This window comes from Canis lupus, chromosome 9 (assembly GCF_048164855.1).
Source record: "Canis lupus baileyi chromosome 9, mCanLup2.hap1, whole genome shotgun sequence".
Taxonomy (NCBI): domain Eukaryota; kingdom Metazoa; phylum Chordata; class Mammalia; order Carnivora; family Canidae; genus Canis; species Canis lupus.
In genome coordinates, this window is record NC_132846.1 from 73,069,874 (window position 1) to 73,096,624 (window position 26,751).

Consider the following 26,751-nt stretch of genomic DNA (forward strand, 5'->3'; position numbering starts at 1 on the left):
GGGGCCTGCGGCACGAGGTTCGGGTCACGTGGGGGGGCGCTGGCGCGTTCTGATTGGAGGGCCTGGGCGGGGCGGGGCCGGACCACGTTCCCGCCGTCGCCAGGTCGCGTTCCCGGCGTCGTCTGTTCCCGCCGCTCCGCGGGGCAGTTGAGGCGGCCTCGACGCCAGGCCGGCGACATGCTGCGCAAGCTGACCCTCGACCAGATCAACGACTGGTTCACCATCGGCAAGACCGTGACGGATGTGGAGTTGCTGGGCTCGCCGCCCGCCTTCCCGGCCGAGGCGGCCAGGGACGAGGCGCAGCGCCGGGACTCGGCCCCCAGGTTCGGCCCCGCGGCCCAGGCCCAGCCGGCGGCGGCAGCGGCGGCGCCCAGGAGGTAGGCCGTGGCGGGGGGTGCGCGAGGCGGGCGCCTTCCCCCAGGCCGCGTGAGCCGGTCCCCCCGCCCGCCGCCCCCCGCAGGCCGGCCAGTCCAGAGCCAGTCCAGGGTTCGGGGCCCTTTCTCAGGGTCCATTAGTAGACGTCATCTTGTAGAGCAGCTGGGGGGCGCGGACGGCCACGGGCTGGCTTCCAGGTTTGGGCGAGTAGGAGTAAAGCTGTGGCAAACGTTTCCTTTGATGCTTCTCCCCAGCTTGGAAGGGGCAGAGCAGAATTGCTTTTAAAGAACTCACTGTGGTAGTGGAAGTAGGGGATCCCTGGGTGGCGCAGCGGTTTGGCGCCTGCCTTTGGCCCAGGGCGCGATCCTGGAGACCCGGGATCGAATCCCACGTCAGGCTCCCGGTGCATGGAGCCTGCTTCTCCCTCTGCCTGTGTCTCTGCCTCTCTCTCTCTCTGTGACTATCATAAATAAATAAAAAAAAAAAAAATTAAAAAAAAAAAAAAGAACTCACTGTGGTAGTGGAAGTAAATTCTGGAACTTTTCAGGAACCGAAAGTGCAGATTTAAATGTCCTTATAACCGTACAGGACCAGTTTTTAAAATTTCTAGTCCATTGTGGACTAAGACTTTGAAAAATTAATGAAAAATGAAATTTCAGAGTAACGGAATGAAGAACAGACAAAACACAAGCTAAATTTCAAATACTACAGGGCAGCCCGGGTGGCTCAGCGGTTTAGCGTCGCCTTCAGCCCAGGATGTGATCCTGGAGACCCTGGATCCAGTCCCACTTTGGGCTCCCTGCATGGAGCCTGCTGCTCCCTCTGCCTGTGTCTCTGCCCCCCCCCCCATGAATAAATAAATAAAATCTTAAAAGTAAAATACTATCATATTTAGCATACAAAAGGGTTTTGTAAAATTGCTGTAAACGTTTCAACTTTTGTAGGTAACTAGAAACAGGTAGATGACTAGAGACAGGCAAATAATGCCGAGGCTTGCTTGTCTGTGTAGTGCTTTGAGCCTGATGTGTAGTACTTCGGGAAGTCCCATCCTGGGACCTTACCACATACCTAGTAACCAGAGGTTCTACCTTGTAGTAGGCACTCAAATACAGCTGTATTACTGAGTCCTTGAAATAACCCACTGAGATTGATGGCATTCTCTTGATTTTGTAGAAATCTGAAGGAAACAGACTTGGGTGGTAAGGTAGCTTGCCTAACTTCCTGTGATTAATAGTCATGATAGGTGGAATGATTCACCCCTCAACAAAGAACACCGCTGGAACCCATGACTACCTTATATTATACCAGCAAAATCCTTTTTTTTAGGTTACAGATCCTAAAATAGGGAGATTACCTGGATTGTCTAATAACATGAACTTTAAAAGCAGAGACCGTTTCTTTTTTTTTTTTTTTTTTTTTTTTTTTTTTTTTTTTTTTATTTAAAGATTTTTTTTTTTAATTTTTATTTATGATAGTCACACAGAGAGAGAGAGAGAGAGGCAGAGACACAGGCAGAGGGAGAAGCAGGCTCCATGCACCGGGAACCCGATGTGGGATTCGATCCCGGGTCTCCAGGATCGCGCCCTGGGCCAAAGGCAGGCGCCAAACCGCCGCGCCACCCAGGGATCCCCAGAGACCGTTTCTGACTGGAGCCAGGGATTTGAAACATGAGAGGGACTTGACCAGTTGTTGCTAGACTGGGCCAAAAGGAAGCAGGAGAAGAATGTGGGCAACTGGGAGCAAAGATGGGATCCAGCTGACAGCTATTAGGGAAATGGGAAACTCCATCCTACAACATAAAGGAGCTGAATTTGGTTAACAACCAGAATGGAGCCTCTTGGAGTGAATGTAGTCCTGCCAACAACTTTTTATTTATTTACTTGAGAGAGAGAGAGTGAGAGACTGTCTCGGGGGAGGGATGCATAGTGGGGGGACAGAAGTAGAGAATCTTAAGCAGGCTCCATGATCAGTATGGAGCTTGACCCGAGGCTCAGTCATGATCAGAGTTGAAATCGAGTCAAAGGCTTAGCCGACTGAGCTACCCAGCCAGCATCTTGATTTTAGCCTTATGGGACCTTAAGCGGGGGATCTAGTTTGGTTCTACCTGAAGTTCTGATTTAGAGAAACTGTGAGATCATAAATTTGTTGTTTTGAGCTGCTGAATTTCTGAGTTTGGTGATTTGTTAGGGTAACAACAGAAAATAATACACTAGTACGGTTGGGATTGATTTAGGGTGAACTGACCTGAAAGCCAGTCTCAACTACACTGGCTGGCACACAGCGATGCTCAGATACTTGCGTTGAGCTTCTGGAGTTCAGTCCACAAGAGTCGTTAAATCAACTTTGAGTCATGTGAGTAGTGACCACTAGTATTAAATAAAAGTAAGGGGCAGTCTGGGTGGCTCAGCGGTTTAGTGCCACTTTCAGCCCAGGGCGTGGTCCTGGAGACCTGGGATCGAGTCCCACATCAGGCTCCCTGCATGGAGCCTGCCTCTCCCTTTTGCCTGTGTCTCTGCCTCTCTCTGTGTGTCTCTCGTGAATAAATAAGTAAAATCTTTTTTAAAAAAAAGAGTGAGAAATAGAAAATGTGAGACCCCTTAGCACCTTAAAGTATACTTTGTTCCAGGGAAAACTTTCCTATATAAACACTTCAAATAATCACATCTGGTGATTTTTTACCCAGTTTCTTTTACCTAATTCAGTTTTTCCTTCTCAATATGTGTCACGTGAATTGAGTGCCTGCCATGTTGAGCATTGTGTCAGGGGACACAGGTGGGACAAGTCTCAGTCCTGACAGACCAGAGAAATCCCATTTTATAGTCGAGGATCAGGTAAGTTAAGAAACTTACCCTCATTTCTCATGTTACTATATTACGTAGGATGGATGTTTGACTCCAGAGTTGCTTTTCAGTATCTGGGCTTTGCACAGATGTTCATGTATGTATGTGTCATTCTCCAAGGATTCTTATTTTCTGTTCACTCACAAAGGCTGTGTTTTTTAAAGACCTTTTTGTCTGTTTAACAGATTTAATTTGCTAGATCATTTTACCATTAATTAAAGTGTCCTGTATCTATGTGCCACTGGATTGGAGTGGCTGCCATAGAGAGAATAGGCAAGGTCAGAGAGGGAATGGAGCTGGGTCCAGAACTGTCTCTGAAATCACAGAGGACTTTGCTGCTTCATCTGAGGCCGCTGGGGAACCGTTGGAGGGCTCTCTCGTGTCCTGAGCAGAGCTGTGACGTGACCCCTGGCTGTAACAGTCACTGCCGTGTGGAATGGATTGAAGGGGGCCTATGGCAGAAACAGGGAGATCAGGGAAGAGTCTATTGATATAATCTATGACATCACCATTTCTGTGTCAGCTTGACTGGGCCATCGTACCTGTATTTGGTTCAGCATGATTCTGGAGGTTTCTGTAAATATACTTTTTGGATGAAATTAAGTTGAGGGATTTTTAGTAGAGCACATTACCTTCCAAATTGTGGGTGGGCCTTACCAAATCAGTTGAAGACCTGGCTAGAGCGAAGACTGACCTCCTGAAGCAAGGAGGAGTTCTGCCACTCCGTTCAGACTCAGACTGCAACTTTTCTTTGGGTTTCCAGACAGCGGGTCTAATTCTTTAAATCTCCTCCTCCCTTTTCTCTCTGTGTATCTGCACACAAGGCCTGTTGGTTTTGTTTCTCTGGAGAAGGCTCATTATTCTATCATCCAGGAAGAGAGAGGGTGATAGGTTAGACCAGGACTGTAGCAGTGGAGATGGTAATCGGTAGTGCAGTTTGGGTGCATTCCTAAGGCAAGGACCTTGTAGCTGGATCAGATACAGAACCTGAGTGGGGAAACAATCCGGGGTGACACCAAGGTTTCCGGCTGGGGCCCTGGAACGTGTTACCATCTAGTGAGAAAGGCAAGGCTGCAAGAGGAGCTGGTGTATGGTGAAACAGTAGGAGTTTGATTTGAACACGTTAACCTGACAACACTGGTAGATAACAGTAAACGTAGGCAGTCTGGAGTTGAGGAAAGAAACCTGGCTGGAGCCAGATGTTTGGGGGGTTAGAGGCTTTGAGACCGATGAGCTCACCCACATTATGGGTGCTGGATCCTAGGGGGTGAAAGCTGAGAGAGAAGAGGTCCAAGGACCCAAGCTTGGAGCCCTTTAACATTGAGAGGTTGACAAGCTGGAATGAACAAAGGACGGTGAGAAGGAACAGCTGGAAGGCTCTGAGGAAAACCAAGTGAGTGATCTTGTCACCCTCTTTTTTTTTTTTTTAAGGTTTTATTTATTCATGACAGAGAGAGAGGCAGAGACACAGGTAGAGGGAGAAGCAGGCTCTTTGCAGGTAGCCTGATGGACTCGATCCCGGGTCTCCAGGGTCACGCCCTGGGCTGAAGGTGGTGCTAAACCGCTGGGCCACCGGGGCTGCCCAGTCTTGTAACCCTTTAAGTAAACAGCTGTTTTCCTAGTATTCCTTCTGTGCCTGTCTCAGTACTTGTATGGAATTGCCTTATGTTGGGGATCCCTGGGTGGCTCAGCGGTTTTGCGCCTGCCTTTGGCCCAGGGCGCGATCCTGGAGTCCCGGGATCGAGTTCCGTGTCGGGCTCCAGGCATGGAGCCTGCTTCTCTCTCTCTCACTCTCTCTCTCTCTATCATAAATAAATAAAAATAAATCTTTTTTTTTTTTTTAAAGGAATTGCCTTATGTTGTTTTACCCATGTAACAACTTTGTGAGGGAATGGATTGTCACTGAATCTCCACCTCCTAGTGCAGGGCCTGACATACAGTAGAAACCCAGATACTTGTTTGTGTGAATGAAGCACCTTGGTAGATCCCAATTCTTGGGTGCTTATGATATACTAGAAATGAGAGTGGAGTCCTTGTCCTTTCCTGCCTTGACTGAATCATGAAATCAGCCTTACTCCTTTTTTTTTTTTTTTTTTTAGCCTTACTCCTTTGACCATAGTTGATTTCCCTAAGAGGTGAGTGAGTGTGTGTGTGTGTGTGTGTGTATGAGTAAGTGTAATCAGTGCAAATGAGACTATCAAGGCAACTATATCAATGCAAATGAAAATATCAAGGCAATGTTTCTAGAATAAGAGTACACTTCACTGTACTTTCACCATCCTGGACTAAATAAACCACCATTATCTCATTCCTGGATTATTGCAAAAGCCTTCTATTTTTATTCTCCTAGCTTCCATCCTTGCCCCCAACAATTTATTCTAGCACCTAGAATACCTGACGTGAGATAGATGGCTCAGGTAACATCGGTTGAATGAACAAATGAGCAAACATTTACTCCTATTAAAGTTCTTTGAGTAGATGTGTAACTAACTTTCTGTGAGTAGATTGCAATGCGGTTAAAGCATAGACTCTCATGGCTTGCCAGACCTTCTTCCGTCTTGCATCTGCCTAATCTGCGCTCTGGCCACACTGGCTTTTTTTTCTGTGTTTTGAAGACACTGGGCTCATTTCTGCCCTTGGGGCTTCTGCATTTACTCCTCTTCCTGGAGCAGTCCCCCTCTTCCCTGTCCAGTTTCTTCCCAGTCCAGTTTCTTCCCATGACTGCCCCCATCATTCTGGGCCCTGTTTCGATGTTTACTTCTTACAGAGGCCTCTTGTGGCCGCCACAGCTGTGGGAGTCCTCCCACACCTCCTCTCTCTGCCTCTCTAATCTCTTTCAACGTTTTCTTCCTCCTCTAAAGCACTTAACATGTGCCCCAAGTCTTTTGTTTATGGGGTATTTTTTGGCTCCTCCACCATCCAGGATGATCTTGATATTTCTGGTTTCTAGAATTGGCTGGCTTGGTGGTGGTGTCATTTACTGAGCTGAAGTGCTGTGTTTAAGGAGCTATGCTTTTTGTTTGTGTATGTGTGTTTTGATTCTTTGTTCCTTTCTTGATTTTTGTTCTTTTAAAAAACAAACCTCTATGACTCTGGTTGCCTGGGGGCATCCAAAAGGAGGTGTCAAGTAGGCAATTGACTGTATGCATTTGGAGCTCAGAAGACAAGGGAGGGCTGGAGGCATGCAGGGGGCCTGACCTGAATCTTTGCCCTCTTGTTCACTGATACTGGGCAAGACATTGAATGTGTCCAAGGCTGTGTGTTCATTTGTCAAGTGGGAATAATACTACCCACTTTTAAGGTAAGGATTGAGTGAGGGAATATACACGGTGCTTTTCACAGTGCCTGGCATGTGGAAGAACGACTTTAGCATCGTTAAATGGATTGGGCTGGTTAATAACGATAGCTTGTGAGAGCTTATTATGTGCAGATATGCAGAGTATTTCTATGTGGATTAATGTACCTACCTCACTATTTCCCAGCTAAAGCTTTTATTTTTATGTTTTGAAAAGATTTTATTTATTCATGAGACACATAGAGGCAGACACATAGGCAGAGGGAGAAGCAGACTCCCTGCGGGGAGCGTGAGGTGGGACTTGATCCCGGGACCCCAGGATCACATTTAAGCTGAAGGCAGATGCTCAACCGCTGAGCCACCCAGGTGCCCTCCTAGCTAAAGCTTTTAGCCCCTACATCAATAGCTTCTCTCTATAAAACATGCCTGAAGCTTTCCTAGTATTATTCTCCATTTGCAGCCCCCCCCCATGTTTTTTACCTTAATCTTCTTGCCAACTGTAGGTACTATAGGCAGTTCAACATACAGAATGGGGATCTGTTAATATTCAGGAAATTATTTGTGTTAAAATATCTATTTGATTTGTAGATTTTCTAGGAACAACTGTAGTTTAAATTACATACTCCAGTGCTCTCACAGGAAACGTGGTTATTTGGATATTGCCAAAACAAAGTGAGAGATGGAGACTTTGCATACCAAAATGCAGTTTATTTCTTCCATTCCCCTTTAGAGTCTAGTTCTGGAATTGATTACATCATGGGTGACTTAGAGCAGCATAGGGTTCCTGTTCTCCTGGACTAGTGGGCCATGTAACTATCTGCATCTTCTTCAGTTGCAGAAAGCTTTGGACAAGAGGAACTTAAAATCATCTTCTTCCTGTCTGGACAGAGAATGGTGCCTCTCAACAGTGTGGTGGGCTTGGTCACTTCGTGTGGTGGCTGATGGAGGTGCCTTGTAGGGAGAATAGTGTTTGGGGCATCCTTCTGGTCTATATCTCCTAATCCACATGGTGAGGTGGCCAGTTCTAGTGTGCATTTCATAGACAGACTCCACGTTTAAAACAAATTTTGTTCTCACCATTAGGGCAATATACTAAAATTCTTGTTCTGTATTCACTGCACAGTAAGCAATCATGCACTTCTGGAGACACTTAGCTCTACCTCACATAGTTTCCACTCTAAGACTTTTATGGTGATTGAAGAGCCATAGATAGCTCATGAAAACAATCAAAAGGGAACAGGAGTGAGAGGTCTTTTAGATCCACTTAGAGCTGGGTTTCCACTTACTTTGTCTTATGAAACACCGATCAGGTTGACACCATGTATGACAGGATTAAAGACTTAATTGGGCCCCATTCAGAATGGTGTAGATATTGCACAAGAATCCAGGAAAAAAGTCAGATAGGTTTCTTTAGAGTGTGTATTGAGTTTTAGTCTTGAATATTTTTTTTCTTTTTTAAAAGATTTTGTTTATTCATGAGAGACACAGAGAGCAGGAGAGACACAGGCAGAGGGAGAAGCAGGCTCCATGCAGGGAGCCCCATATGGGACTCGATCCTGGGACTCCAGGATCATGCCCTAAGCCCAAGGCAGACACTTAACTGCTGAGCTGCCTAGGTGCCCCAGAATATTTGCTATTTTCAATGAACCAAGTCTTGTTGTTGTTGTTGTTGTTTCCCACTGATATCTATGTGATAATGTAGACCGAGATTAAAACGTTATTAGTAACAAATCTGAGTGTTGAAGGAAAGGACTACTTAGACTTTCAACTGGGCATTATTTCCTCTGTCACTGCCCATCTTCCCCCTCCCCACTGAAAATGACTGATTTGGAGTGGGTTCTGTGTTATTGTAAAAGTAAGATTCATATCAATCATTTATTTTATTCTCTACATAGCTTCCTTTCAGAATAAAAGTTAAGGTTAATGTCTAATTTTCACACAGAATTTGTCCAGTCCATACTTGTTCTTGTGAGATGTGTTTGAGGTATAAGAAAATACTTCAAACATTTTTTTCAAAATGTTAGCAATCATTTTAGTTAAAAGTGTACAGTTGAATAAAACATTGCATTTTTAGAGTGGATAAAAAAGGAGCACTTTAAACACAGAATGCATAGTTAAAAACTACTTAACATCTGACTTTGCAACAGAGAAATTACATTACATTACATTTTCGTATTAATATTAAGAATTCTGCTTCTAAAGATGGCTATAAAAACTGCTCTGATTTATAAGTAACTTAACTTGATGGATAATAATATGGTAGGTTCCATATTCTATGTGAGAATGCTGGGAACCTGTTCTTTGTGGTTTTGTCCACATAACTGGAAATGGTGGGTATTTCATCTTTGTCTGAACTCCTGGAGCTTGTACCTGGAATCACAGAAGGAATAGGACAGTCCGTGTTCCCTGACTCTTCTGGGCCTTCTTGTTGGTTACCTTTGTCAGTACTATTTAGGAAATCTTTCAGAACTTGCTTGAAGATGTAGACTATTTCCCATGGCAGTACATCATTTTCTGCTAAAACTTCTCGAAATCTGCAGGGAAACCAGTAATGAATATTCAATTCAGAAATTTTCTTTTGTCATCTGTTTATCTCCAAAAATACAAGCTTAAGTAATGTAACCCTGTATAGTGGTTGCTCACCTTTTTGAGTAATCTGCACATTTATTTAAAATTATGCTTCTTTAGTAAAGAGATTCTGATTGTGATTTAAAAATATTTCCTAGCCAGTAAGATGTCAATGGATATTTTAGTCCAGCCTATCCTTGGGGATTTTGGTTGCTGGGTTTGATACACATGATTAAAGAATTTATATGATAGAATACAATTTCTAGTCTAGATGTATGAGTAACTTAGACTTGACAGTAGCAAAATATCACAAAAGAGAACATAGTATTTTTACCTGCTGAGAATAGTTCCAGTTTGACAAGGCTGAATTTGTGAGCAAAGGACTTCAAGTTGTCGTTGTTCAGTAGCTGGGATGGTTGTGTGGGGATTCTGATAGTTTCTCAGCCAGTTATAATCCACACCTGTTTTTTTCACTTTTTGCTCATTTTCGATCTCTTGTATTAATCTCTCTCGCTCCTTCAGATGCCACTTTAATTCCCGAAGCAGAGTCTTTGTCACTACATCGGAGCCAGGATAGTGTGTGGGATTGTAGGAATCATATTTTGGCCATTTCATCCAGCCAAAAAGTGGCATTTTTAGCCTATGGAAATATTCTCACTTGTTTATTTGCATAAAATGTGGTCCTGATGAGCAAATATGTTTCTTTACAACAAATTTGCTAGAAAAGTGCATGAGTTTTTCACTGGTTAGATATGCAGGTCAGAATAAGATTAGAGCATGGATTAAAGCTTTTCATTTTCTAAGTAGGTCAGTACCAAAAACCAAGGTTTGAAAATGTTTATGTAGCTAAGCAGAAACGAAACATACAAAGTCAGAGATAATCTCCAGACTGAACATTGTGTGAAAAATAACATTAATACTTGCTATTAAAAGTTCTTAGGAGGCTTTAAAATATTAACGTATAGGGAGTGCTATCTATAAACATACTTTTGACTTAGGTTTTGTGTAGAAAAGGTGTAAAGCGTACCTGGTAAGTCGATGAATCCGATGTGTTGTTGCCAAAGAGTTTGCTTGAATTAGTGATGAAGCTGTATTTTACTTGGGCATAGGTTCTCCCGGATATATCCTCTGTTGGAAGGAATAAGCCGCCTTATTATTTACCCACTGAAACTGTATTTGAAATAAGTTTCTATGTTAGGAATGAGGTTGTGATGTCTTCATTTAGAGAGAATGCTCATTAATTCACCTTGTAAGTAAGCTAGAAAAAATGACAAAAATAACTTACTATTTAATCTTCACAAATTATATAATGGTCTACCTTCTGAATGTTGCTCAGTCTATTTGAAAAAGATGCCGGCAGCAATGGGCTTCTGGTCCTAAATGCACTCAGACTGACTTTGGTGATGAAATGAGAACGATAGTGTGAGGCACCACGGATGTGCTCCCAGCTACGGTGAAGACTGTCGCATGGTGTGATGCTCTGCTGTGCATAGCTGTAGGTCACAGTTTAGTGCTGTATTTTTATGCCTGTAGAGCTCTAAAAATAACCACACTGCTTTTATTCTTCAGCTTAACTTTCAGGCCATCTAGAAGCCAGGTCACTGTCCCCTCCAATGAAAGCTGGAAAAACAGATCAGTCTTGATGATTTGCAAAATATCCATTCTGAGAAAATTTTTTATGTTTGAGGAAAATAGAGAATGCTGATATCTGTCATACGAAGTATTTAGTAAAGGTTTTCTGTATTCATTCTCTTTTAAAATAGTAGTTACATTTGTATATTTAAGCAAGTTGTATTGCCAGAGGATGTAAATGCTTAGGTAGGTAACTCTAAAATATGCTTTATGATTTCCTTAAAAACATAGCAAAAATGGATTAAGGTTGAGAAAAATAGAATATATAAAGATGAAAACAAAATTTTCTAATTCATTAAAGAAGGTAATTATATATATAAAAAAAGTAATTATAGTTTTTTTTTTTTTTTTTTTTTTTTTTTTTTTTTTTTGGAACTGAAGATGAGACTCATACTTACTGTTGGGGCGAGTACCAATGCATAATGCTCTTTATCGTGCTGTTTTTGTTCAGCTGTTGTGTGTCTTTGGCTCAAGAGCGGACAGGTCTTTTACTCTCCGGTTCTGTGTTAGATGACTACCTAGTGGCTTTTCCTTTTATAACATTTATTTTTTTCTGTTGCTTTTTCCTGCAAATGAACCATAAAGATTAGACATGGCTTACATCAGCCCTGCATGTCATGCATGATAAGGAGTGATGTGTATGGTCAGCCTGCAGCTCTTATTGCTTGTGTGTGAGAAAAAGCCCCATGTCAGCATTCATTGTCTTCAACGGGAGGGTTTTCACATTACATTGTGTGTAGTATGAAAAGGAGAGGAATGGAAAGTTCATCATGACAGAAATGTCCTACCAGATTTTCTGCTAAAGTTACAATGAATCCTGACACTTCTCCCTTTACCACCTTGTTATTGCTTTAATTTTTATTTTTTTTGCCTCTGAGATAATAACATCCAATATATTGGGTGTGGAACGTAAACTATATTTCTTTCCAAGGCCCTCCACAGTCTTGTGTTATCCCTTCCTACCACTTTCCCTCTCACTCTCCCCTGGAGTATGTCTTGTTTCAGGCAGGCCTGATGGCCCTGACACTTGTCTCACACTGGCTCTGTCTTTTGAGGTATTTATTCTTTCTCTTTTCCATTTATCTACATCATAACTCTCTTTTCTAGGGCCCAGTTGAAATACCATCTAATGTTTTTCTTAGGGAAAACATCAGCATGTTTTCCTTGGCTGTACTATTTGTTAGAACTTGTAGAAAGATTGGTCTCTGTTCTTGTTCTCTTTCTCCCTTCTGTTTAGATTCTGCTCTGCCCTCCATTGGAATTGCTGGCTTTCAGTCACCTCAGCAGATGTTTGTGGATTATGTGGTGTCCTGATGCTGGCTGGGGACTGGGGGTGCAGTGGTGCACACGACAGACTTAGTCTGTCCTTGGGGAGAGGACCTTCCAGTGGGAAGACAGTAGGAGCACATGACTTGTCCAGTAGACTGATCAGATTACTGGGGTGGTTTAATCCACTGTAGGCCTCCCCCATTTCTATGGGGACGGCAGGGAAGAAAGCCTTTTTTGGGGAAGGAGTGTCCTTTTGGAGATTTGAAGATCAGTGAGCTAGTACACAAAGAGCTGCTCGAAGATAGTCTCCCTCCCCCAGGACACTTAGTTAGCACCTGTCTTGTCATTGTGACCACTGCTCTGGTCCAGCCGTCGCAGAGCTTTTCTTACCAGTCAGCTTACATTCAGCACGCCATCCTCTAGTGTGTTACTTGTGTAAACTTGTGTTTCTAGCACTCAGGGTATGCTACTGGTGTTGCTATCAAATGTATTTATTCTGTCCTAGCTCCTGAGACTGTTTGACATAGAGCCTAAGTATTCCAGTTGTGCTTTTACTACCATGTAGATGGAGAAAGTAGATATTTGGAGATCAGGGTAAGAAAGTACCTTTGTGTTAATCCTCCATGTTTATTAGGCTATAATCAGGTTAATTTGGATTTTTAAAAAAATATTTATTTATTCATGAGAGACAGAGAGAGAGAGGCAGAGACATAGGCAGAGGGAGAAGCAGGCTCCATGCAGGGAGCCTGACGTGGGACTCGATCCCAGGTCTCCAGGATCACGCCCTGGGCTGAAGGTAAACTGCTGAGCCACTCGGGTGTCCCTAACTTGGATTTTAGTAAACATTTTAGTAAGTTGAATAAATGAGTTGTTTCTAATGAATTGCAACGTTAGGATATTTTGTGTGGAAGACATGAAACTAAAACTATGAAACCAATGAGTTTCTCTTTTGGTCATTATCTTGATTTTCTGGGCTGCATCTTGTTAGCTGAATGGTACACAGTTTTCTAAGACTTGGAGTGAAATAGGACTGTAGCATTCATAGTGTGTGTTTGTATGTAAATTTTTAAGATGCGCAAGGAAGCACATAAGAAAATAAGTTTGGGAAGACAACATCTGGGGAACTTGAGGGCATACTGGGGAGCCAGGGAGACTTTGATATGTTTCCATCAGGGCGTTCTCATATGGTGTTCAGCAGCATTTGACAGCAGTGAAGGGAGGACTTGTTGCTGTAAGGAGACTGGTAGCCTTCTGTTTTTAATTCCTCTGCTACTGGATTTAAAGTTCTGGATTATTGGTTCGTTCTTTCGGCCCTTAAAGATGCAGGTAAGGGGTGTCTAGGGGGTGTAGTTGGTCAGGTGTCCAACTCTTGGTTTCAGCTCAGGTTTTGATCTCAAGGTCATGAGATTGAGCTCCACATCGGACTCCAGGTTCATAGAAGAACCTGCTTGGGATTCTCTCCCTCTGCCTTGCCCCCCAAATAAATAAATCTTCAAAAAAAAAAAAGATGCAGTTAATATTTGAGGAAAAACTAAAACTGTGTTAATTTTTTTCTAGTATTTTCTTTAAAATATTTTATTTATTCATGAGTGACCCAGCAGAAGGCAGAGACACAGGTTGAGGGAGAAGCGGGCTCCCCAGAGGGAGCCCAATGTGGGACTTGATCCCAGAACCCTGGGATCGCGACTTGAGCCAAAGGCAGACTCTCAACTGCTGAGCCACTCAGGCGTCCTTTCTTTAAAATATTTTAATTAAAATACACTGATGTATGTACTTTTTAAAGTTAAAAATCAGGTTTATATTGGGTTGTGCATATGTTCTCAATTTACAGAAATTAACGTACTCCTATGCCATGTGCTGCAAATGTGTTTTCCTGAGTGACCGTTGCTTTTGCTCTCTAACCTTTCTAGAGACATTATTCATCAGCTTAAATGATAGTTTGCTTTGTTGGTCTTCTCCTTTTTGACTTCCTTTTTTGTGCTCTCGTTTATGGGTCTTCTCTAGTTCAAATTGTTGAACATCAGAGAACATTGTTAGCTTTACAGGCTTGAAAACAGAAGTGTCTGGGTTTTGAATCAGTTTGGAGTTGATTTGAGATTGATGTGAGGTGTAGGGTCAGACTTTTTGGTTCCCAGGGTGGATAGCCAGTATCCAAACTAAGTGGTCATTGCTCCGTTCTGGAGATTGTCCTCGTTCTGTATCCTGGGACCCTAGGGCTTGCAGGGTCCTCTGGGGAATGCAGTTGAGCAGCTATGTTTATTTATTTTTTTAATTTTTATTTATTTATGATAGTCACACAGAGAGAGAGGCAGAGGCATAGGCAGAGGGAGAAGCAGGCTCCATGCACTGGGAGCATGACGCGGGACTCGATCCCAGGTCTCCAAGATTGCGCCCTGGGCCAAAGGCAGGCGCCAAACCGCTGCGCCACCCAAGGATCCTGAGCAGCTATGTTTAGACGGCAAGTTCTCACCAGCCTACCTGTGGGGTTCGAGGTGTCTCGGGTTTTCAGAGCCATTGCATTGCCATCTGGGTCCGTCCTGCCCGCTGCCACCTGCTGGCCATTCTCTGGCTGAGCCCTCAGTTCTCAGTTCCTGATGAGCTGTTGGAGTCAGCACATGCTTGCACAGCCTTGGAGTGAGTCCAGTAGCTTATGGATGGCCTTGGTGTGTGTGTGGGGGGGCGGGCGGGTTTCAATTTCTTTCCTGTCCCGGAGTCAGCTCCCCTTTTTGGTACTCTGGCCAGAAGCCTGGGGTTTTATTTCTCTGCTCTACTACACGTTTGCTGCCCGTGCAATTGCCTGCATTCACATCTGGGCCTGAGCAGTGGGAAGACCCAGGAGGAAAGAAGGCAGTGAGGGTCCACCCTATCCTCTTGGAGAGAGTATTTCCCCTCCTTAGAGTTTGAGGCTCTTGCTGACCCCTGGAACATGAGAGAAAGGAGAAAAGATCCTTTCTTGCTCTCCGAGGCACCAAGGCACTTCTGGGCTGCTCTCTTGGCACCATGGCCTGGGTCTGCATATGCCAGGAGGGGATGGCAGAGGTAAACAGTGGCAGGGTGCCCCTGGTTTGCCTGCTGGTGCTCTGAATTCTGGTCTTCCTCCACTGTTTTCCCCTTACTGTGCTTTCAGAGACTCCCAACAACAGCCCACATGTTCTGTCCTGGCTTTATAGCTTCATTTGGTGAGGTGCAGTGTGTGTGTTTGGTCTTCCCAGCAGTGGGAACCAGGGAATCTTTATTGACTCTTGTTTTCTCATACCCAGCTCTAGCATGCCAGCATACTTCAGTGGCTCCCCCTTACCTGCTGCCACCCTTGTCCAAGCTTTGTCATTGTCTCTGGCCTTGGTTGTTGTGCTGCTGTGTTAGGTGGTCTCCCTGCTTCTGCTGTGTCTGCCCCTGTCACCTCACCCTGCTTCAGCTGCTCTGGGGCATCCTGTTAAAATAGTTCGATCTTGCTATTTCTGTGTCCCTGCTTAAAACCCATCTCAGCAAAAGCCAAAATCTTTATAATTTGTGCCAGCCTGCAGCCTGCCTCCTCACCTCCCAGGGAGCTACCCCCACTTCCCCGTACTTATAGGCCCCCCACTTCTTCCAGGCTCCCTGTGCCTCCTGACTCTTCTGGCATACTTGCCTCAGGGCTTTCCGATATTCTCCATCAGAGGACTTTCCCCTCAGAGGGCTGCACGGCCCCTCTTTTGCTTCCTTCTGATTTTTGCTTTATTTTTTTTAAAAGATTTTGTTTTATTTATTCATGGAGGGGGGGCAGAGACACAGGCAGAAGGAGAAGCAGGCTCCATGAAGGGAGCCTGACGTGGGACTCGATCCCAGGACCCCAGGATCACAACCCGAGCCGAAGTTGGACGCTCAACCACTGAGCCACCCCTGCATCCCTGATCTTTGCTTTAATGTCACTCTATCATCGTATTAGCATCACAGCCATCCTCCCCCCATCTCTCCTCCTGGCCGTGTTACTCTCTCTGGACTTATCTCTAACATACTGTGTTTTACTTTCTTTTCCCAACTAGACAGTAATAAGTCCGTGAGGATAGTTGGCCAGCTTCCTAGGGGGAGGGAGAAGCAGAGGGAGAGGGGGAGAGAGAACCTCAAACAAGCTCTGTGCCCAGCATGGAGTCCCACACAGGTCTTGATCCCAGAATGCTGAGATATGACCTCAGCCAAAATCAGGAGTCAGATGCTTAATTGATTGAGCCCTCCAGGTGCCCCTGGCAGCTGCTTTGTCCCAGGTACTTAGGACAGCACCAGGCATGGAGACAGCCCATAATTATTAATTTGTTGAATGTATTAACGAGTAAGTGTCAGGTAAACGGTAACCAAAAGAATGCTATCAACTATGAATATCCGGCAAAAGTATGATTTAATGCAAATAGCATTTTATTAAAGTAAATCTCATAGTTCAAGGACTGATACTGTATGGTTTTTTCTCTGACAGCAATTAAATTAGATATTGATAATGCAAACATAATTGACAGTATATTTTGCATATCATGCTGCAGTTGTCTTTTATTTTTTTTAACATCTTGGATATTTTTACCTATTAGTATGAATATAGCCATGGCAGTCCTTTAAAAGATACAAACTAAGTAGGAGTGTGCCGTAGTTTAGCCTAGCCCTCCCTTGGACATTTGTTTTCAGGTTTTAACTATCACAAACTTTATGAAAAGGTACTCTTCCTCCCTAGAGTCCTTTATACCCTTGCCTTTTACATTTTTCCTCCATATCACTAAGTATGTGTATCTGTTACGTCTTCTCCACTAGAGTGATGATGGTTCATGAGGTCAAGGACTTCATTTTGTTTCCTGCTGTATCTCTAGTGTCTCCAGCAGTGCCTTGCATGTGCTGAGTGTTCGATAAATCTTTGCTGAATAAATGAATGCCTCCATGCATGTCTGTGCATGTGCTTCCTTGTCTATATGTTGAAATACTGCTCTACTGAAGACACTGAGGGAAAAGTGTGGCTCATACGGGCAGATTGCCCTTTAGGATACCAAAGGGTCTTCCATTTGCCACTCTCCGCTGTGATCTGACAATATTCCTTCTTTCTGCCACTCTGAAGCAGGAAATTGGTTTCTCACTATTTTAATTTGCACCTAAGTGGTGAGTAGATGTGGAATGGAGCATATTTTCATTTGCTGATTGACCATTTGCATGTTTTCTTCTATGACTTAATGTAAAAGGAACTATTCAAAAATTCTTCTGGCACATGGGGTTTCTTGAGTTTTCAAAAGCAGTATACTAACACTGAATATTCTTTGCAGGCCGCTTAGCCGGAAGAGCTCAGAAATGGAGTATATTAACAAATACAGACAGCTTGAAGCACAAGAATTTGATATGTATGGCAGTGATCAGTCACCCAGCAGGCCAGGTAAGTGGGTATCTTTAAATATTGTAAAGTATGCTGCATGAGTTATTCACAAATTAAAACATTCTTTAAAGTCTTTAAAAAATGTAATATTTTGGTCAACAAAGAATTCGTATTGCTAGTTCAAGATTTTTTTTTGAGAGGGTGAGTGTATGTTGGACTCAGTCATTTTTTTCCCTTTTATTTTTTTTAAGATTTTATTTATTTATTCATGAGGGACACAGAGAGACAGGCAGAGACACAGGCAGAGGGAGAAGCAGGCCCCATGCAGAAGCCCAATGTGATACTCGATCCCGGGACTCGAGGATCATGCCCTGGGCCCAAGGCAGGTGCTAAACCGCTGAGTCACCCAGGGATCCCTTTTCTCTTTTAAATACAGTTTCTAAATAGTCTTTTTTTTTTTTTTTTGAAATACTAATAGTAGTCCTTTACCTTACTATTAATTAAAACTACTTAAAATTAAAAAAATTTTTTAGTGATTTTATTTGACACTCAGTGTGGGGCTCGAACTCACAACCCTAAGATCAAGAGTTGCGGGATCCCTGGGTGGCGCAGCGGTTTGGCGCCTGCCTTTGGCCCAGGGCGTGATCCTGGAGACCTAGGATCGAATCCCACGTCGGGCTCCCGGTGCATGGAGCCTGCTTCTCCCTCCGCCTGTGTCTCTGCCTCTCTCTCTCGATCTCTATGTGTGACTATCATGAATAAAAAAAAAAAAAAAAAAAAAAAAAAAAAAGAAAAAGAGTTGCATGCTCCACCAATTGACCCAGCTAGGTGCCCCTCTAGAATTACCTAAAATTTTTATTTAAAAATTATTATAGTTTTTTGAAACAATAAATGCATTAATTTTTAAATAATGAATGTATAAAGTAAAAATTTCTTCCTAATACCTGTTCCCCTGACCCCCCACGTGCCTTGGGTATAACTGTTTAGTGTTTGGATTAGCTGCTTATTTTCTGTGAGTATGCAGTTTTTTTTTCCTCAGCTAGTTATCTTATTAGCATCAAGCTCTATTTGTATGACAGAAGTCAACTTTTGATTTGTTGCCTTATCATAAACTTTCTATCAGTTTATTAAGTTCTGTCTCCTGTTTTTCTATGTTATGTACTTCTCAGACTCTGGGGCAGAAGTTGAAGTTAGAGGAGTATTTTCCTTTCCTTTTTTAGCCTTTTTAAAAATTGCAAATTACAGTCCATACATAATAGTACATTAATCTGTTTCCTTGGGATTTATTTGGGCTTCTTGACAGTACAGAATATTTGTATCTTTCACCAGTTCTGGAAAAATCCTGAGCCATTATCTGTGCCCCACTGTCTCATTTAGTTTTGTTTTCTCATTGTTTGGGTCACTATACTATATTCAAGTTGATTTCTCATTGCTTATGTTTCCCCTTAAAGCAAAAATCTCTTGAGTTCTTTGCCTTCATCTCTGTGTTCTTAACCTTATGTAGGCATCCTCATTACGGTGTTCCCTCACTTAAGTGCCCTTTGTTGTGTATTTTCTCTACTGCTTAGTTGCCCTCAGGAGGAATATTTGTCTGACAAGTCCAGTACACTATCACCAGAAGTGATAGTTCAAAATGTGTGTGCCCCTTGATCCAGTTTTTACCTACATTAAGAAAAGTACAGAGTTGTACATGTAAGAGTGTTGATTACTTCACTGCTTGTCTAGGGGAAGACTTGGAGGTTTCTTAAATGTCAGTGGACAGAGGATGTGTAGTGGAGTAAAATCTTCTGTAGAAGCGTGAAATAGCCATATGTGTTATTATGCAAAGATATCCATCATCTAATCTTGCCATTTGGGGAATTGTATTAGTTTTCAGATGACTGTGTAATGTGATCCTTCTGGTTACACCCATATGTACTGACCCTGGGGCATACCACCTGCTGCTCCTGGAGTATGCCATATGGGATTGCCATTGTCTGAAAGTAGCTGGGTTACCAATGAATGCCTGCAGTTTGAAGTGTCTGCTCTAGTAACTTGATTTGGATTAATATTTGGAACTGCTATTTGCTTTCTCTGTCTCTGGCATCTTTATATTTCGGGAATTTTTCAGCAGGCAGTCACATAAATTACAGCTTTGACTACATTCAGAGGATTCATTTAGTGACCAGTATTTGTCACGGTGTGTCCCAGGGACTGTATGAGGTTTTGGGAATATGATAAGTAATAATTGATCCCTCCAATCACAGAGATTATCATTTAATCATGTAGTTACACAAATAAATGCTTTTAGAAATAAATGCTCTGAAAGACAGCTCTATGGGGGCCTGAGACAGGGGTTTCTGATATGAGCTGATATATCAGAAAGTAACAGCGGAGCCTAGAGCTGAAGGATTATAGAAGTTACCTGGGCAGTGTGAAGATCTGGGTAGAGAGAGTATGTAAAGAGGGTCTGTGATGAGGAGGCCTGGTGCTCCATCCCTTAAGCAGACATTGTTGCTGGGGAATCGAGAGTGGAGGTGGGCGGCCTGGGCATGGTTAGTTGTAGGCTGGTAATAGCACCCCTCCCCAAGAAGTTTACATCTGGATCCCCTGAATATGTGACTCCAATACCTTCAAGGATAAAAGGAACATAAAAACTGGGATGGGGAGATTGCCTTGGGGGCCCCAGTGACATTACAGGGTTCTTAAACAAGGGAGGCAGGAGGATCTAAGTCAGTAGGAGATATGACAGTGGAAGCCATAGGTTGGAGTGATGTGAGAAATGGGCCCACAAGTCAAGGAATGCAGGTGGCTTTTAGAGGCTGAAAAGGTATGGGAACAGATTCTTTTCAGAGCCATGTTTCAGATGCAGGAAACATCCATATAGCACCTTGTGCTTAGCCCAGTGAGATGGGTTTTGGACTTGTCTTTCACAACTGTAAGAGAGTGTGTGTTGTTTTAAGCCACTTAGTTTATTGCAGGAGTAGTAGAGAACTACCTCGGCTGTACTGGATGGGGCTGGATGAGACAGAGGCATGGCCAATGACAGAGGCTGTGGGCCATAGCTAGGAATTTTGGTGTTGATACTCAGAATAGTGGGAAGCCATTAAAGGTTCTAGGTTAGGGGTGCCTGGGTGGCTCAGTTGGTGAAGCATCTGCCTTTCGCTTAGGTCATGATCTTAGGGTCCTGGAATCAAGCCCCGTATTGGCAGAGGGGTGGTGTCCCCTGCTCAGTGGGGAGTCTGCTTCTCCCTCTCTCCTTCTGTCCCTCCCCCTGCTTATTCTCTCTCTCAAGTCTTTAAAAAACAAAAAAAGGTTCTAGGTTAATCCTGGGATAAGTGTGAATGGAGGAGGAGGATGTCATATGATTAAATCCGTGTTTTGGGAAGACCACTGTTGTCCTGTTGGAGAGGAGGTCAGAGCAAACGGATGAGAGTTAAGAGGGGTGGTCTTGCCCAGCAAGAGATTTGGTGGTGATGACTGTCTGATGGCAGTCGGGCTGTGGTGGGGGAGGGGACGGATGGGTGGGCATGGGATGGACTGCACAGGGTATGGTTGGATCTGGGGCCAGGGAGGAGAAGGGGCCATGGGAGGTATGAAGGTGCTGCTCCAGGTTTTGAGGTGCCTCTGGAGCATTGGGGAAGAGAGATGAAGTTAATACGTGTGCATGTGTGTGTACACACAGCTGTTTCTGTCTCTGGGTGGGTCTGTATTAGATAGAGCCAGGAGGTCACACCCATACCTCCAGAACCAGTCATGCACCATGGATTATATCCAGTTATAGAATACTTAGTTTCAAAGTACTTTTGATTTTGATGTGATACAGATATTACTTCATCTATATAAAAGTGTTTTAAAAATTATTTCTAGGGAATCCTCTTCCACTATTGGTGGGAATGCAAGCTGGTGCAACCACTCTGGAAAACAGTATGGAAGTTCCTCAAAAAGTTGAAAATAGAGCTACCCTATGACCCAGCAACTGCACTATGTGTATTTACTTCAAAGATACAGATGTAGTGATCCGAAGGGGCACATGCACCCTGGTGTTCTTAGTAGCAGTGTCTACAATAGCCAAACTATGGAAAGAGCCCAGATGTCCATCCACAGATGAATGGATAAAGATTAAAGACGTGGTGTATATATACAATGGAATATTACTTAGCCACCAAAAAATTGAAATCTTGCCATTAGTAACGATGTGGATGGAACTAGAGGGCATTATGCTAAGTGAAATAAGTTGGAGAAAGACAATTATCACGAACTCACTCTTATGTGGAACTTAAGAAACAAAATAGAGGATCATAGGGGAAGAGAGGAAAAAATAAAACGATGAAATTAGAGAGGGAGAAAAACCACAGGAGACTCTTAATAACTCTAGGAAAAAAACGGGTTGCTGGAAGGGGGATGGGGGTGGTGTGGGGTAACTAGGTGTGATGGGCATGAAGAAGAGCGTGAGTGATATAATGAGCACTGGATGTTATATAAGACTGATGAATCACTGAACTCTATCTTTGAAACTAATATACTATGTGTTAATTGAATTTAAGTTTAAAAAATTATTTCTAAATATAAATCCAAGAATGCACACTCAGTGAGTTTCTATAAATTGCATTAGAATTGTTTTATATAGTTAAAGGTATGTTGTTTTTAAAAATTGAGATCTAGGGATGCCTGGGTGGCTCAGTGGTTGAGCATCTGCCTTCTGCTCAGGTCGTGATCCTGGGGTCCTGGGATCGGGTCCCACATTAGGCTCCCTATGAGGAGCCTGCTTCTCCCTTGGCCTGTGTCTCTGCCTCTTTCTCTCTCTTTCTCTCTCTGTGTCTCATGAATAAAATCTTTTAAAAAAAAATTGAGATCTGATGGCATTTCTGAATTGGTTGAGCCTGATCTCAGGTTGTGGACTCCTGCAGCATTTTTTTTTTTTTTTTTTTTTTTTGCTTTCCTACAACAGTTTTGAGTTGTCCTGGGATGATGTCTTCAGCTTATGATTAAATGCTACTTCCTTTTTCACGTGGTGATATTTTTAGTTGTTTTCATCCTACTCCTAGCTTTTCTTCTGATTTTAAGAGAATGGCTTGTATGAAATATATAATAACTGCAAAAGAAAACCCGTTATGTTTAATTTTGTATTCAGAATGCCAGTCAGTACTTGAAAAAAGTGATATATGGGGACTTATTTTGAAGATTTAATTTCATGGTTAAATCAGTAATGCAGTAATAAAACTTATTTTCTGTAATGCATAGTGTCTAAATTTTAAGTAAAGAAATGTTATATTTTGCAGTTCAAATCCAGTACATACTGGTTGGATAACTGCAGAATTTTTTTGTTAGATTTTTGTATATGCTTGATGGGAATATAGTGGAGTGACTTAGTGAAGAGAAACTAGCAATTTTTATGTTTTCAGTTTTTTTCTGTTCATGTGAAATATTTTAATTTTTTAAAAATATTTTGGGGGATCCCTGGGTGGCTTGGCGGTTTGGCACCTGCCTTCGGCCTAGGGTGTGATCCTGGGGTCCTGGGATCGAGTCCCACGTCGGGCTCCCTGCATGGAGCCTGCTTCTCCTCTGTCTGTGTGTCTGTCTCTCTCATGAATAAATAAATAAAATCTTTAAAAAAATATTTTGTTCATGAGAGAAAGAGAGGCAGAGACAGAGGCAGAGGGAGAAAGCAGGCTTCCTGTGGGGAGCCTGATGTGGGACTCGATCCTAAGACCCTGGGATCACTACCTGAGCAGAAGGCAGACACTCCACCACTGAGCCACCAAGGTGCCCCTAAAATATTTTAATGTTAATAACAGGATAAAATTATAATAGGAAAATAAAAATTGTGAATTTTGGGCTTAAGGTAGTTTTCATGACACTTTTGCTTTTTAAAAAATTAATTTATTCGTGACACTTTTGGATTAACTTTGCCCTTTGTAGATTGCTGGCTTGCTCTAAATTATCCATTTCCTTTTCCTTGAGAAATTAACCATGATGCTTTTCCTGGTCACCTCCCTTTGATTTTGTTGCTGATGCACAGATTAAAGAGCCACAAGGCCGTGAATGTTTCCCTGTTTGGTTTCCTGTCCCCCTCTGGCGGTGGATGTGGAGGCAGGACATGATTTGTGCTGGGTGTGCTTCAGCCAGTGACCTAGAAACATCCAATGTGTTTATATTCCGTGGAGGAAGGACTCAGGTTTAGACAATAGATTTAAGACTTTCAGAAGTTTTTTCTTGTCAGATTTCTTTTAGGTAGCAGCCTTCAGAATGCATGTAATCAAGGAATGTAAGTTACATCAATGTTGTCAAAGTAATAGCTAGGCTAGAAGCACAGTAAAGTGAGACTTAAAAGTCTCTTCACAAACAACATAGCTGCTGCCTTTTTGTAATTCTTAGAGTCTTTGTCACCTTAGCGCTTCTTTGTAGAGCTCCTCCTGGATTTGTCAATCCCACTCTCCCTACTGCTTGTTCTTACATCTTGCAATGGCATCCTGGCTCAGTAGCCCCGGCTGCTGTGTGGATTCTCATCCCTCTCCTATATTATATTTAAAAAGGCCTATTACTGATTGATAAACCTACCAGCATCAAGCATGGGAAGGTGTTTATTTTTCCATTTTTGTAAATATCTCAGTCCTTACCTTTGTGGGTTGGTCTGGATACCCAGCCACCATTCAGAGTTTTAATAAAAGAACTGTTGGAACCATTTTTAAATTAGGAACTATCCAAGACATTGAATTTTGCTCCAACTCAAGTTTGTCAGGTAGTGTTAATTCTAAGGACTCCTTCATTGAGAGAGCCTTCTGGAGGGGTGAGACCAGGTGTAGGTGAGCCACTTAGGAAAACAGCATGGCATTAGTGGGTGTTCTTTAAAAGCTGAGAAGATTGTTGGGAGGAAAGCGAGACAGGAGAATGGAAGAAGAATGCATGTTTTTGAGAGTCTGGCAGCCAGTTGTACTGAGCAGAAGATCAGAGAGCAGTTGAGGGCAGGACTAGGAGTGTTCTGGTGCGCTAGGAAGAGTGCTGTTGTCCACCAAAGAGCTACCTTTGCTCTGAGAGATTTTAACAGATGTGGCTTCTCTGTTTTTAAAATTTGGAACAAGTACTACACATCTTGACTCAAAAATGGGAGAATAGCTTTATTTTAATTATTTATGATTAGACTACTTATGACACAATATGTGTCAGGTGGGAAAGAATGGTGGTAGAACACAGGAGGGGAGGAGATGCTGGGGCAGAGAAATGAAGGGCTGGGAGGGAAAGGGAAGAAGGGGGGCATTGGGGAAGATCTGAGGAAAGGGAGTGGGTGCTAAATTTTGAAGAGGTGGGAGCCTTGAAAGAGGGTTTAGGAAGTAAAAACTTATTTCCCAATAAAAATTTGTATCCCATGAATTTTGATGACTTGTCAGTTTGTCAGGTGATGCCTTGAGGTCCAGAATTTATAGCATTGCTGGAGAGAAGGGGATGCATTTACAGGAGGATGCTAGTGGTCTGAGTGCTGTATTGTGCATCTTTATCAGAGTCAGGTTGCTCCTTTTCAGGATACCTGTAGTTTGTAAGTGGCATTTGGTGTCTACCACCAGTTTATTATAGTAGTAAGGAACTAGCACTTAACAAATTGGTGCACTATATTGAAATTTCAAATAAAAGTTTGTTCTTTAACTGTAATGTATTATTAACCTTAAAAAATAAAACTGCCAGTTATCTCACCAGCAAAACATGGATGTATCCAGGAATAACAGAATTCCCATCCAGGATGAGTGATGGGAAAACCACCTACAGTCCTGAGGACAAAGCACAGGAGGCTCTTTTATGGGGCGGGTGGGGGGTGTTGTAAACAGAAAGTCCATTGAGGAAACTGGGAACTCCTTCATGTAGAGGTTTTTCATTGGCTGGGCTGAGGCAGTCACTCATTGGCTGGCTGGACCATCTGTCATTGGCTGGGCTGTTGCCAGGCCAGGAGAAAACCTTCCTTCCTCCTGCTGGGATGGTAGCAGTGTGTCCAGGAGCAAGGGGCACATCTTCCTGTGGGGTCTGCAGTGGTCAGTGAGTGGTGGGAGTGAGTGCTCTTGATGCCATTCTAAAAGGCATCATTTTACTAATTTTCACGTTACTAAGTGACAGTTACTGTGCTTTGCAGGCTTTTTTTTTTTTTTTTTTTTTTTTTTTTTTTTTTTTTTTAATTTTTCACACACACAGAGAGAGAGGCAGAGACATAGGCAGAGGGAGAAGCAGGCTCCATGCACTGGGAGCCTGACGCGGGACTCGATCCCAGGTCTCCAGGATCTCGCCCTGGGCCAAAGGCAGGCGCCAAACCGCTGTGCCACCCAGGGATCCCCGCAGGCTTTTTTTTTTTAATTAATATTTTTATTTATTCATGAGAGACACAGAGAGGCAGAGATGTAGGCAGGAGGAGAAGCAGGCTCTCTGCCTGGAGCCTGATGCGGGACTCAATCCAGAATCACACCCTGGGCCCAAGGAGGCACTTAACCACTGAGCCACCCAGGCGTTCCTCCCCCCCCCCCCCTTTTTTGGCAGGTTTTTAATCTAGAAGATGGTGCTGAGCCTACCAGGTTGATGGCTGTGATGGAAGTGTAAGAGTGTGCTCGGGTGTAAGAGTGTGCACAGCTTGCATAAATGATTGATAGTGGATACTGAGGGAATTTTCTGGTTACCATGCTTTCAGTATTAGCCTGTAGAATGTACTTCTGCATTTGTTTGTGTATACGTGTATATGCTGTATATAGATTAGACATAACTTTGGGTGGTTTACCTTTTCCTTTTTCAGATACTTAATAGCATTGCATTTCTTTTGTCTGAATACAGGTCCGAGGCCAGCTTTGACTAAATTAAACAATATGACATGCATCCCAGAGACACATTATAAATACCCTGATTTGCCTATAAATCGATGTAAAGAAGAGGTAAAATTATTTTTGTCACATTATAAGTTTTCTCTTTGAATAAATGCCTGAGGTCCAACCTTTTGGGGTTATAGTTTGAAAGTGACAAGGTGCCAGGCAAACACCTGGCATGTGCCAGACTCCAGAGCAGACAGAGGGGCATGTGTCTGAGCTGCAAAATAACCGTGTTGATGGTCTTCCTTTTGGCTCTGTTTTCAGTTCAGCTTTCCCTTCTCTGAGATAGCTATATGTAAACACGTGCTGTCTCTGGGAGAGCAGCTTCTTGAAAAAACTCACTGCCAAGTCTTTTTATAAAGTAATAATGCCCCCTTGCCACAGTTCTCTTTAGCATTCCACTGGCTCTTTAATTGATCAGTCATTGACATACCACTTTTTTGAACAGTACTGGGCCAGATATTGCAGCAGGATAACGTTTTTAATTAGTTACACGTTGTTATTCTTTTTAAAATATTTATTTATACGAGAGAGAGAGAGAGAGAGAGAGAGAGAGAGAACACAAAAAGGGAAGAGAGGGAGAAACAGGCTCCCCACTCAGCAGGGAGCCCAACTCGGGGCTCTATCCCAGGACCC

The 26,751-nt window shown here is 43.1% G+C and overlaps 2 protein-coding genes across 8 annotated transcripts in view; one reads left to right on the plus strand and one right to left on the minus strand.

The window, feature by feature from the left end:
* The window catches only part of TDRD9 (tudor domain containing 9), a 106,707-nt gene that overhangs the window by 1,508 nt on the left and 78,448 nt on the right, over positions 1-26,751 (plus strand). For 2 of the 7 annotated variants that reach the window (XM_072840110.1, XM_072840111.1), the window contains exons 1-3: positions 111-377; positions 17,253-17,359; positions 26,084-26,181. In XM_072840110.1, the coding sequence (XP_072696211.1) occupies positions 178-377; positions 17,253-17,359; positions 26,084-26,181 (405 nt within the window). In that variant the 5' untranslated portion in view covers positions 111-177. Of the gene's footprint in view, positions 1-103; positions 378-17,252; positions 17,360-26,083; positions 26,182-26,751 lie in introns of those variants that run through there. The other 5 variants (XM_072840116.1, XM_072840114.1, XM_072840113.1 and 2 more) reach the window with 5 other exon arrangements.
* RD3L (RD3 like) lies at positions 8,372-10,593 on the minus strand. The gene is made up of 4 exons (XM_072837769.1): positions 10,397-10,593; positions 10,106-10,206; positions 9,413-9,718; positions 8,372-9,044 (listed from the first exon to the last, which is right to left on the minus strand). The coding sequence occupies exons 3-4, from the start codon at positions 9,709-9,711 to the stop codon at positions 8,747-8,749; spliced, it is 597 nt and encodes a 198-aa protein (XP_072693870.1). The 5' UTR covers positions 9,712-9,718; positions 10,106-10,206; positions 10,397-10,593; the 3' UTR covers positions 8,372-8,746.